This window comes from Schistocerca gregaria, chromosome 6 (assembly GCF_023897955.1).
Source record: "Schistocerca gregaria isolate iqSchGreg1 chromosome 6, iqSchGreg1.2, whole genome shotgun sequence".
Classification (NCBI taxonomy): domain Eukaryota; kingdom Metazoa; phylum Arthropoda; class Insecta; order Orthoptera; family Acrididae; genus Schistocerca; species Schistocerca gregaria.
The window spans coordinates 38,731,216-38,744,647 of record NC_064925.1 but is presented as its reverse complement, the minus strand read 5'-3'; the positions used below and the strand labels follow the sequence as shown (position 1 = coordinate 38,744,647).

General features: G+C 43.5%; 1 protein-coding gene across 1 annotated transcript in view; it reads left to right on the top strand.

Annotated features, from left to right (window-relative positions):
• The window catches only part of LOC126278708 (15-hydroxyprostaglandin dehydrogenase [NAD(+)]-like), a 169,974-nt gene that overhangs the window by 136,940 nt on the left and 19,602 nt on the right, over window positions 1-13,432 (top strand). The window contains exon 5 of the mRNA XM_049978981.1: window positions 1,156-1,310. Coding sequence (XP_049834938.1) covers window positions 1,156-1,310 — 155 coding nt within the window. The remainder of the gene's footprint in view (window positions 1-1,155; window positions 1,311-13,432) is intronic.

The window sequence follows — 13,432 nt, the reverse complement described above, 5'->3', positions numbered from 1 at the left end:
GGAGGTGAGGATATCATCTGGAGTGCCCCATGGAAGTGTGGTAGGTCGGCTGTAGTTTTCTATCTACATAAATGATCTTATGGATAGGGTGGATAGCAATGTGCGGCTGTTTGCTGATGATGCTGTGGTGTACGGGAAGTTGTCGTCGTTGAGTGACTGTAGGAGGATACAAGATGACTTGGACAGGATTTGTGATTGGTGTAAAGAATGGCTGCTAACTCTAAATATAGATAAATATAAATTAATGCGGGTGAATAGGAAAAAGAATCCCGTAATGTTTGAATACTCCATTAGTAGTGTAGCGCTTGACACAGTCACGTCGATTAAATGTTTGGGTGTAACATTGGAGAGCGATATGAAGTGGGGCAAGCATGTAATGGCAGTTGTGGGGAAGGCGTATAGTCGCCTTTGGTTCATTCGTAGAATTTTGAGATGATGTGGTTCATCTGTGAAGGAGACCGCTTATAAAACACTAATACGACCTATTCTTGAGTACTGCTCGAGCGTTTGGGATCCCTATCAGGTCGGATTGAGGGAGGACATAGAAGCAATTCAGAGGTGGGCTGCTTGATATGTTACTGGTAGGTTTGATCATCACGCGAATGTTATGGAAGTGCTTCAGGAACTCGGGTGGGAGTCTCTGGAGGAAAGGAGGCGTTCTTTTCGTGAATCGCTACTGAGGAAATTTAGAGAACCAGCATTTGAGGTTGACTGCAGTACAATTTTACTGTCGCCAAGTCATATTTCGCAGAAAGACCACAAAGATAAGATGAGAGAGATTAGGGCTCGTACAGGCAGTCATTTTTCCCTCGTTCTGTTTGGAAGTGGAACAGCAAGAGAAGGTGCTAGTTGTGGCAGGAGGTACCCTCCGCCACGCACCGTATGGTGGATTGCGGAGTATGTATGTAGATGTAGATGTAGAACGTAATGGAGCTACACACGGCACTGGAATCTGCACGGCTCCGCATCCCTGTCAGCATCTTCCGGCATTCTCTCGCCCCCCACCCATGTGACTGTCTTTCTCCGTGTCTTGCAGCAGTCTATGCTATTCAGGCTCTTGAGATGTGGTCAGATTAAAGTGACTGTTTGTTCGAGTGTGCCGTGTTTTGTGAGCCGCTTTGCCTGAGGCTGCGCTGCCGGCTGCTGGCGTTGCAGACGCAGTTCCACTGGCAGCGGACGGGTGTGCGGGTGGTGGCGCTGTGCCCCGGCGTCACGGACACGCAGCTCATCTCGCAGGCCGGCGGCCGCCAGCCCGACCGGGAGCAGGGCGCGCTGGCCGTGCAGCAGCTGGCCGCGCTGCCGCAGCAGCGGTGAGTGCGCGTGTCGGTTGGTGCCCACCACTGATACAAACAGTCTGTAGGTTCAGGGTCATTCCATTCTAAGAAAAAGGGCGTAAATCACAAAAAACCCGTCAGAATTTCGTTACATATGTCCTTTCTGCTACAGAAAAAACAATCCTGAACCTACAAATTATATATAGTCTTGCCTGCTCACATACATTTGTGTATATACATAACAATAATATATACGTAACAATAATTAAAAAGTAAATGAGCAGGAAAATGACTAATTTCATGATATATATACATATATAAATATAATTCTAAGAACAACTATAAAATAATTGAGTAGGGAAACGGCATATATATATATATATATATATATATATATATATATATATATATATATATATATATAGCCAATAATCGCAGGGACTGAGGTCTGGGGACCTAGGAGGCCAAGCATCACGAAAGTGGCGGCCGAGCATACGATCGTCACCAAACGACGCGCACGAGAGATCTTTCACGTGTCTAGCAATATGGCGTGGAGCGCCATCCAGCATAAACATCGTACGTTCCAGCAGGTGCATATCAGCCAGGAAGCGGATGATGCGATTCTCTAACCTGTCAGCGTACTTCTCACTCGTCACGGTAGCAGTTGCAAAATCAGAATCAACCATTTCCTCGAAGAAAAAAGCTCCGATAACTTTTTTTTGGTTCTAATAAAACCCCATGTCATTCCTAGCATTTGTGTCAATTTTTAGCACTCTATCTACATTATTCCATGGTTTTTCAAATTTATACTGACTTTTTGATCACCCAGTCGTCCATTGATATATATATGGTGCTCCATTGATCGTGACCGGGCCATATATCTCACGAAATAAGCGTCAAACGAAAAAACTACTAAGGACGAAACTTCTCTAGCTTGAAATCCCCGAAACCAGATAGCGCTATGGTTGGCCCGCTAGATGGCGCTGCAATAGGTCAAACAGATATCAGCTACGTTTTCTAAAATAGGAACCCTTATTTTTTATTACATATTCGTGTAGTACGTAAAGAAATACTCGTATGAATGTTTTAGTTGGACCACTTTTTTCACTTCGTGATAGATGGCGCTGTAATAGTCACAAACATATCGCTCACAATTTTAGACGAAGAGTTGGTAACAGGTAGGTTTTTTAAATTAAAACACAGAACGTAGGTGCGTTTGAACATTTTATTTCGGTTGTTCCAATGTGATACATGTACCTTTGTGAACTTATCATTTCTGAGAAGGCATGCTGTCACAGCGTCATTACCTGTAAATACCGCATTAATGCAATAAATGTTCAAAATGATGTCCGTCAACCTCAATGCATTTGGCAAAACATGTAACGACATTCCTCTCAACAGCGAGTAGTTCGCCTTCCGTAATGTTCGCACATGCATTGACAATGCGCTGACGCATGTTGTCAAAACTTGTCGGTGGATCACGATAGCAAATATCCTTCAACTTTCTCCACAGAAAGAAATCCGGGGACGTTAGATCCGGTGAACGCGCGGGCCATGGTATGGTGCTTCGACGACCAATCCACCTGTCATGGAATATGCTATTCAATACCGCTTCAACGGCACGCGAGCTATGTACCGGACATCCATCATGTTGGAAGTACATCGCCATTCTGTCATGCAGTGAAACATCTTGTAGTAACATCGGTAGAACATTATGTAGGAAATCAGCATACATTGCACCATTTAGTTTGCCATCGATAAAATGGGGGCCAATTATCCTTCCTTCCATAATGCTGCACCATACATTAACCCGCCTAGGTTGCTGATGTTCCACTTCCCGCAGCCATTGTGGATTTTGCGTTGCCCAATACTACATATTATGCCTGTTTACGTTACCGCTGTTGGTGAATGATGCTTCGTTGCTAAATAGAACGTGTGCAAAAAATCTGTCATCGTCCCGTAATTTCTCTTGTGCCCAGTGGCAGTACTGTACACGACGTTCAAAGTCGTCGCCATGCAATTCCTGGTGCATAGAGGTATGGTACCGGTGCAATCTATGTCGATGTAGCATTCTCAAACCGACATTTTTGAGATTCACGATTCTCGCGCAGTTTGTCTGCTGCTGATGTGCGGATTAGCCGCGACAGCAGCTAAAACACCTACTTGGGCATCATCATTTGTTGCAGGTCGTGGTTGACGTTTCACATGTGGCTGAACTGTTCCTGTTGCCTTAAATAACGTAACTATCCGGCGAACGGTCTGGACACTTGGATGATGTCGTCCAGGATACCGAGCAGCGTACATAGCACACGCCAGTTGGGCATTTTGATCACAACAGCCATACATCAACAGTATATCGCCCTTTTCCGCAATTGGTAAACAGTCCATTTTAACACGGGTAATGTACCACGAAGCAAATACCGTCCGCACTGGCGGAATGTTACGTGACACCACGTACTTATACGTTTGTGACTATTACAGCGCCATCTATCACAAAGCGAAAAAAGTGGTCCAAGTAAAACATTCATATTTCTTTACGTACTACACGAATATGTAACAAAAAGTGGGGGTTCCTATTTTAAAAAAAGCGCAGTTGATATCCGTTTAACCTATGGCAGCACCATGTAGTGGGCCAACCATAGCGCCATCTGGTTTCCCCCTTCAAGCTAGACGAGTTTCGCTCTTTGTAGTTTTTTCGTTTGATGCTTATTTCGTGAGATATTCGGCCCGGTCACTATCAATGGACCACCCCATATATATATATATATATATATATATATATATATATATATATATATATATATATATAATTAGTAGTAAGTGGGTACATTGAGGTGCGCTTGGTAGAGAAAAATATGACGCCAAACTTTAGTTAAACTAAAAATTTATTGTTATTATTTTTCATTGTCTTTAAACCATTACATTAATCTTTCCATCTTCAAAAAACTGAAAATCCCTGTGAGTTATTAATTTTAAATAACTGTCTGGCAAAAGAATCTTAAACTTGTTATTAAACTTAGTACAATATTTCCCCCATATCTAGTTTTAAAATATTCACACCCAGTAATGTTATACAAAACATTTACTGCTAGTTCGCAAATTATTTTAAACACATTAGAATTGCTTTCACTGTTCAGGTTTCTGACAAAGGGCTACAGTTATATGGAATAAATTTTTATTAATAAAATTTTATTTCAGTTATTTTATTTTCATTATTAAATTTTTTCAACATAAATGGGACAGCTGAGAAAACAGCAACAAAAAGCCTGTAACTGTTGAAGAGATATCAAAAATGATATGTACTAAACCTGAATTTATCATTCAATTTTTAAAGATGATGAAGAAGAAGAGATTCCAGTGTTTGATTGTCCTGAAGATGAAGAAGATGACAGCATCAGTGCATAATGTACATATGGCCTTATACCCATTTTATTTTGCAGAACATATCATTTATCATCATGAAGACTCAATGCTTTTTTTGCTTCTTATTAAATTTAGCGTCCTGTAATCTTCAATATTATCAAACAAACAATCTTATTAATCTTCTAAGCTTATCTTATTTTTAACAACAAGTTTCTTGACTCATTTTATTTTTTTGTCCCTGTCGCCAACTTCATAATCCCACAATTTTGCTCACAAACCACAAAAGTCTTCCATAATTTTTCCATTACATTCATTTCTCCTAAAACTTCTGCTTTCATAAGTCTATGACGAAAATCATACATCAGTTTTTTACATAAACCAAGCATACTCATGTCAATGTAAATTGCTTTATTAAAAATAATTGCAGTTTTATTCAGGTGAATTGCAGCAAAGTTTCATTAAATATTACTCGCTCTTTGAAGTTATGCTTTGTCCCAAGTCTGTTACACTTACCTTGAGCTGAAACTAATTTTATATCCACTCTGTTTCTAACATTTTTACAAATACTGCATTATTCCTCAATTTGTAGCAATCTGTGTATTTTTGTTATCTTGATTTCTAGAGATAGTGTTTAAGATTTCTGTAGGGTCAGCTGAAGTGGCCGAGCGGTTCTAGGCGCTACAGTCTGGATCTGCGCGGCCGCTCCGGTAGCAGGTTCGAATCCTGCCTTGGGCATGGATGTGTGTGATGTCCTTAGGTTAGTTAGGTTTAAGCAGTTCTAAGTACTAGGGGACTGATGACCTCAGAAGTTAAGTCCCATGGTGCTCAGAGCCATTTGAACCATTTCTGTAGGGAACTGCTATTTTTATCATTCAAAGTAGTTATCAACTTATTTTGATTAGTTCGAGGCACAATTTTAGTTTTGGGAGCTTATATGTTTATGTAAATCAAGGAGTTCTCTAGGATATTCTAGATCTACTTCAGATATATATCCAATATTAGAAGTGTCTGACATCTCACTTATTTTTGTGAAATTTAAAGATTCTAGATTGTTTAAATCCAGCATATGGTGAATATTGACTCATAGCGTATCCACACAGATTGTCTGCATCTAAATATGCTAAATAGTTTGATATCTTTTTTACATCATAATTTTTCATGCGTTTATTATTTGCCTTCACATATATTTTACAGCATTGGGATTACCACCTCTTTCCTTTTTCTACCATAAGAATCATATCGTATTAATGTAATCCCAAGTTTAACCAGGTACAGTAAAGTACCAGAATGGACCCAAATCGCATGTTTTTATACAATTTTTTCTAAAATTTTCAAAGACATGAACTAGTAACAGAACAGCAGTGTTAAGATACAGATCTGATCAGAGTTTCTATATAAAAAAATTTCCTAACTAATTTTGTATGGTTATAATCTTCATCATTTCCTTCACAATCATTCAGTTTATTGTTAAATTCTTGTCTCAATGAAAACTGTCTCTTAAAATTTCTTCCACTAGCCGTATAATTGTATCTTGATTACTTGACTGACTAGATTTTCTGGAAAATAGCTTGACTGACTCGATTATCTGGAGAAAATTAATGTTCGACATTTGGTTCTTTTTCAAATCTGATGAAAGTTCGTCAAGGCTTGGAGTCACGAGTCTGAATGTAGCAGTAAACCCCCAACTTTAAATTTTCTGTATTCCTGCCAAAATAAATCTTTCTTCATCGTTGGGTCTCAAATCTATTTGTTTCTTGTGGCACAATTGAGTTCTTTTATGATCAAATAAGAATCATATCCTGAGAGATTATGCAATAAACTGGCACAAAATTAGGATGTTTCAGTTGCCAGTTACATCAATTACAAATGTGTTTATACATTTTCATTTTTAAATTATCATATTGATCAATCTTTTCATTATTATTCCATAGTGATGTCGACATAATGAGCATATTTTATATCTTACATGTCTTGATTGTTCATCAATGGTATCATTTATAGAGTTTAAGAAACATTTCTTCAACCTCTTTTTTCGTACCAGTGGCAACTATTTATTTACAGCTCGTACAAAATAGATACGAGTTTCTAAGTTTTACTGACCTTCAAAATAGTCATCAGCATTATGTATAACCTGTTGCCAGCGATGTGAGACTCGTAGGATACTCTTAGCAGTGCCAGTCGTGTTGACAGTTCGAGCGGCGCGGTCTGTTGCCAGACGAATTTGTAGCAGTTCTGAAGCGAATGCCGTAGCAGGGTGTGATCTCAAAATGAACAGCATAGAGGCGGACGTGACGACACTTTCTGCAGGGCCTGAGCATCATTTTGCAGGACAATGCTCAAGCACGTACAGTGGAAGGTGTTACTGATTTGTTTGAGTGATGGGGCTCTTAAGTGCTATACCACATACTGCACTCCCCTGACTTGAGCCCTCGTGAGTTCAACCCGATTTCTGGACTAAAGGAAACACTTCAAGGCATTCGCTTCAGAACTGCAATAGACGGCGCCGCTCGAAATGTCAACACAACTGGCACTGCTAAGAATATCCTACGACTTCCAGATGGCTGGCACAGGGTTATACACAATGCTGGTGACTACTTTGAAACACGCATCTATTTTGTACGAGCTGTAAATAAATAGTTGTCATTATTCAAGTTCACACCCTCGTATATTAAACGAATTTTTTATGACAATTTGTTCCGCGATATATGATGACTAGATCTTTATTGTTCCCGTTGATGTACTCGATATAGTAACAAAAGCCCCTTGGTTCAAGTTTTTGATATATAGTTTTGTGGTTGGCAGGAGAGCCGACACCGTGTTACTAGAGGAGGCCGAAACGCACGCGTTTTAGCTCACGCAGGCTGGCGTGAGGTCTGTAACAGGACAAGGAAATTAGAATTTAGAAAAACGGACGTAGCTAGTGGAATACTTAACTTTAATCGATTAATGACGAACGTTGCTCTTGACGGTACATAGTTCACAATATCAGTAGAAACTGATCATGGCGCCTTGCTAGGTCGTAGCAAATGACGTAGCTGAAGGCTATGCTAAACTATCTCCTCAGCAATTGAGAACGTAAGTAGACAGTGAACCATTGCTAGCAAAGTCGGGTGTACAACTGGGCGGGTGCTTGGAAGTCTCTCTAGACTTGCCGTGGGCGGCGCTCGGTCTGCAATCACTGATAGTGGCGACACACGGGTCCGACTTATACTAACGGACCACGGCCGATTTAAAGGCCACCACCTAGCAAGTGTGGTGTCTGGCGGTGACACCACATTCCTCCCCCGCAAATCGGCGTACGGTTGTGGCATAAGGCTTCCGCCCGCCGTGGGGAGGACCCCATGTTGACGTATGCGACGAGGTGGGGAGCCTAACAACAGGCGAAGCTGTGCCACCCGCACCCTGCCATTCGGACCGCGGGGAGCTAGGAAACGCCTGAAAACCTGCTCCAGGGTGCACGCCAACATGCGGTGTATGCGCCTGTAGAGACAGGAGGGGCCGAAGGGTCGACCTCCATCGGGCCAGGGCACCCGACGGGCGAAGACGACATGGTCCGGAGCGGGCAAGAGTTTCATGTCAGAGGAGAACCGGTCACGGGAAGCGATCGGCGGCGCGTGACCCAGGGAGGCGCCCGGCGATTGCAGCGACGCGTCCACTGCGGGCGTCGCCGGCGGGAGAACAGGCGGCGGTGGCGGCGGCGCGTCGCCATGGGGCAAAATGGAAGGCAGCGTCGGTAACACTTGGGGCTGAGGCGAGCCAATAGATGGGTCCCCGGGGCACTGACCGGACGGCACCGTCGCTGAAAGCAGACGGCGAGCGGCAGATCCCGTGCGACGACAGAGGCGCAGCTGATTGAGATGCCGACGCACCTCACCAGAGGCCCCGAAAACCAGATACATAGCGCGTCCGAGGCAGCGATGAATGCGCCCTTCGGGCCAACGCAGTGAACCTCGGTAGTGGCGATAGTATACAACGTCGCTGGAGCAAAAGCAGGTGTCTGCCGCTGTTCAGGAACGTGATGCGGCGGATGTAGCAAAGACATCAAGGTTCGATGATGACGATCGTGGAGCAACTCAGCCGGCGAGCTACCATCTCGGGGCTGAGAGCGATACGAGGACAAAAAGAGCAATAACGCGTCCTCCCGAGAATGCGACTCTTTTAACTTCAACATCTGTGACTTGAAAGTCCTGACCAATCGTTCAGCGGCACCGTTTGACTGTGGCGAAAACAGCGCGGACGTCAGATGTTGAATACCATTGGCCTTGCAGAATGACTGAAATTCTGCGGACATAAAGTGTGGGCCACTGTCGGAAACAATAGTCTATGGAAGACCTTAAATGCAAAAGATAGCGGATAACGCTTGGATGGGGGCAGATGGCGTCGTTTAAGACATCCGGACAACAAAAGGAAAATTAGTGAATGAATCTACCACAACCAACCATCGAGCATTCCAGGATGGACCAGCAAAATCGACGTGTAAGCGTTGCCAAGGGGAAGTGGCTTTTGGCCATGCAAAGAATTTCCGCAGTGGTGCTGACTGTTGTTCGGCACACACCATGCAAGAAGAGCACATATTCGTAATTGCGGCATCGATTCCGAACCAATTACAGTGCTGACGACCAAGTTGTTTCGTTCTCACTATACCCCAATGTCCTTGGTGGAGAAGCTGTAAGACAGAGGACTGTAACGAACGTGGTACCACGACCCTGGACTGATCATTATCAGGACGCAACAGCAAAACACCACGTCGTACAAAAAGTCTCTCCTTGTGAGCAAAAAATAGGCGAACCGACGGGTCCCCGATCCGTGACTTGGCAAGGGCCATTGCGTAGCAACAAAACGCAGAACGGTAGCAATGAGAGGGTCGGCAGCTGTGGCTGTAGCTACACGACGAAAATCAATCGGGAACGATTCGACCACGTCATTGGTTTCCGCATCAATGGACATGCAAGCAAGTTCGGAGGAATCGAATGCCCTATCCTCAGCAACAGGCAAGCGGGACAACGCATCGGCGTTTCCGTGCTTAGCAGTGGACCGATACAACATATCGTAGCGGTACTGCGAGAGGAAAATAGACCAGCGAATGAATTTCTGCGCTGTACGTGGAGGTACAGGCTTGGTCGGATGAAAAAGCGATGTCAAACGTTTGTGGTCTGTGATTATGGTAAAGTGACGACCATACAAGAAATCATGAAACTTTGTAACACCAAATACGAGAGCCAATGCTTCATTCTCGATCTGTGAATAATTTCTTTGCGCAGACGAGAGCAATTTGGACGCAAAGGCAATAGGGCGATCGTGCGATTCATCTTTGTGCGTAAGCATAACACCGATCCCGAAATCCGATGCATCCACGATCAACAAAATGGGCTTCTGGGGATCGAATGGCGTAAGGCAAGTATTGGAAAGCAACGCCGTTTTCAACTGGCGAAAGGCGCGTTCGCATTCCGTCGTCCAGACGAACGGAACACCTTTACGGCGTAAGCGATGAAGCGGAGCTGAAATGGAAGAGGCATGCGGCACATAGCGGTGGTAGTAATTTATTTTTCCCAGCACACTATGTCGCTGCTTCAAATTCTGCGGCGACGGCAAGTCTTGTTTGGCACGGAGGTGCGTTGGACTGGTATGTATGCCTTGGGCATTGGGTACATGTCCCAAGCATGGCAAATCACGAGCAAAAAAACAACCATTTGCTGCAATAGGGACCGACGCACAAACTGTAGATATTGCTGAAACAATGCAGGGCGGATGCACACCCGAATGGCAGTTGTTTGAATTGATACAACCCAAGAAGCGTGTTAACCACGAAAACGCGTTGGGATTCTTTGTCCACCGGTATTTGCAAGTACGCATCTGCGAGGTCCAACTTCGAAAAATATTTACCCGGGCACAGTTTGTCAAAAAGATCTTCCGGGCGGGGTAAAGGAAAAGTTGCAATCACTAGTTGTGGATTCACTGTTGCCTTGAAGTCCACACGAAGTCTCAACTTTCCGGAAGGTTTTGGCAGAATTACTAAGGGTGATGCCCAGAGAGAATCCTGCACACGTTCAATTACACCTTGTGATTCCAAATCGTGTAATGTTCTTGCGACATCATCACACAATGCGTGGGGAATATTGCGCACTCTGAAAAATTTCGGTTGCGCGTTTACTTTCAGTTTCAAATGTGCTTTATAGTTCTTAGCGCACCCGAGGCCCGGTGCAAAAACGTCTGCAAATTCTTCACATAGACGAGAAACGCTGTCTGAAGGCACCGTCTGGTTCACTGATAGGACCTGATTTACTATAGACAAGTTAAACAACTGAAATAAATCGAAACCAAACAAGTTCACTGCAGAAGAAGAACGAAGGACGTAAAATGACACAAGTTTTGTTTTTCCTTTGTATGTAGCAAGAAGGGTGCACTGTTCTGACACAGGGATCTCCTGACCTGAATAGCTAGTTAAATTAACATTTGCGGCACGCAACGGAGGTGTGCCCAGCAGTTTGTAAGTGTCTTGATTGATCAGTGAAACTGCAGCTCCTGTATCGAGCTAGAATGGTATCACATTGCCGTTAATGTCCAAGTCTACAAAAAGTTTATTGTCCTGCTGACGACAAGAGTGACTGTCTCATGCGACGTGAACTGACACTGGTACATAATCACTTGCGACTTGACGGGAGTTCCGGCGATATCGACGCACACTATTTTTGGGACGAACACAGTCACTGTTAGAGAGAGTGGCACTGCGCGGAGTGGAATGAACTACATGAATTTCCATGGGTGAAGTCTGAGCTTTTTCTGGCAAACACTCTGAACATGTCCTTTTTATTACAATAAAAGCAAATAGCTAAGCGAGACGGGTAATTCTCACGCGAATGTTTAGTAGCACACCGCGGGCATGATTTTATCACTGCATTTGCTTGCCGGCGCGCACACGTGGCTGAGAGCTTGGCGGCAGCGGCGCGGCCGGGCGCGAGGGCTGTTTACTGCTCTGTGCAGCTCGTCCGGCGGGCCGGTTAACCTGACACACTGCTGGCGAAGTTTCAAATGATTCCTGAGCAAAGTGTGTCCTGCCGATCCAATATGTCCATCACTTGTGGAAGGGAGGGATTTACTAGTTTCAAAATCTGTTCCCTTATACGAACATCAGGAACGTTTTGTGCAATTGCATCACGTACCATAGTATCTGAATAAGGGAGTCCACATTGACACTCAAAAGCACAATTCCTAGTAAGGCCTTGCAAGGTTGCAACCCACTCCCGATTAGTCTGACCTGCCGAACGTTTTGTACGTAAGAAGGTATACCTTTTCGCAACGACATTGACTGATTTTTGAAATATGCATCTTATGCAGACAACATTTCTTCGTAAGACAGAGTTGCTACGTCGCGTCGGGGAAATAATTTGACTATCACACGGTACGTGTTCACCCCGACTGAAGAAAAACGGACGTAGCTGTTGGAATACTTAACTTTAATCAATTAATGACGAACGTCGCTCTTGATGGTACATAGTTCACAATATGAATAGAAACTGATCATGGCGCCTTGCTAGGTCGGAGCAAATGACGTAGCTGAGGGCTTTGCTAACTATCGTCTCGGAAAATGAGAGCGTAGAAGTCAGTGAACCATCGCTAGCAAAGTCGGCTGTGCAACTGGGCGAGTGCTAGGAAGTCTCTCTAGACCTGCCGTGTGGCGGCGCTCGGTCTGCAATCACCTATAGTGGCGACACGCGGGTCCGACGTATACTAATGGACCGCGGCCGATTTAAAGGCTACCACCTAGCAAGTGTGGTGTCTGGCGGTGACACCACATATAGTACGAGATTCATTTAATTTTAATTCTATTAGCTTTATCTTGTCGTTGTTGTATGCTTTGGTAGTTTAGTTTTTGAATCTCTGCATGTTAATCTAATTGATTACACACACTTCTTCCGTTTTCATCAGTGTCTACAGTAGAGTTTCACAGAACCTGTCGATAGTGGTTTTTTAGTTTGTTTTCAATGCTAGCGAACGCTCATTGGCATTAGCCAGTCAGTCAGTCAGGAGCCGCTGACCAAGACAGAGCAGCAGCAATAAAGTACCATACCTGATTTTGTGACATTTTAAGAGTTCTTAACCAGGAGCGAATTACATAGTTTCATCTGTGTGCTTTGGTAGTTTAGTTTTTGAATCTCTGCGTGTTAATCTAATTTATTAAAGGCTCTTCTCGCTTTTTGGTCAGTGTCTACTAAAATTGAAATAGATGGTCCCTATAAGTTGGTATGGGTAGAGGCCATTCTTGGCAACCGGAATAAAATAATAAATCAATCCTTTTACCTATCTCCCAACTCAGATGATACAACTGCTGAAAGGGTCAAAGAAAACTCGACTCTAATATCAAACATATACCTGAGTCACACGATTGTAGTTGGAGGTGACCTCAATTTACTCTTGTTATTTTGGTGACAATAAAAGTTTAAATCCGGAGGTACCATAAAACACCATTCGAAATTGTGCTAAACGCGTTATTTAAAGTTATTTTGAGCAATTTGTTTATGAGCCACTCAAATAGTAGGCGGTCGTGAAAACATGCTTGACCTCTTACTAACAAATAATCCTGAGCTAATGACGAGCATCAAAATGAATACAGGGGTTAGTGAACACTGGGTGGTCGTGGCGAGAATGACTGCTGTAACTCCCAAATCCTCCGGAAATAAAGAAAAATATATGTATTCAAAAGAGGAGATAAAAATTCACTTGACAGCTTTTTGAGTAACAATCTCACTCCCCTTCCAAACAAACAATGTAAGTGTCGACCGGATGTGGCTTGAATT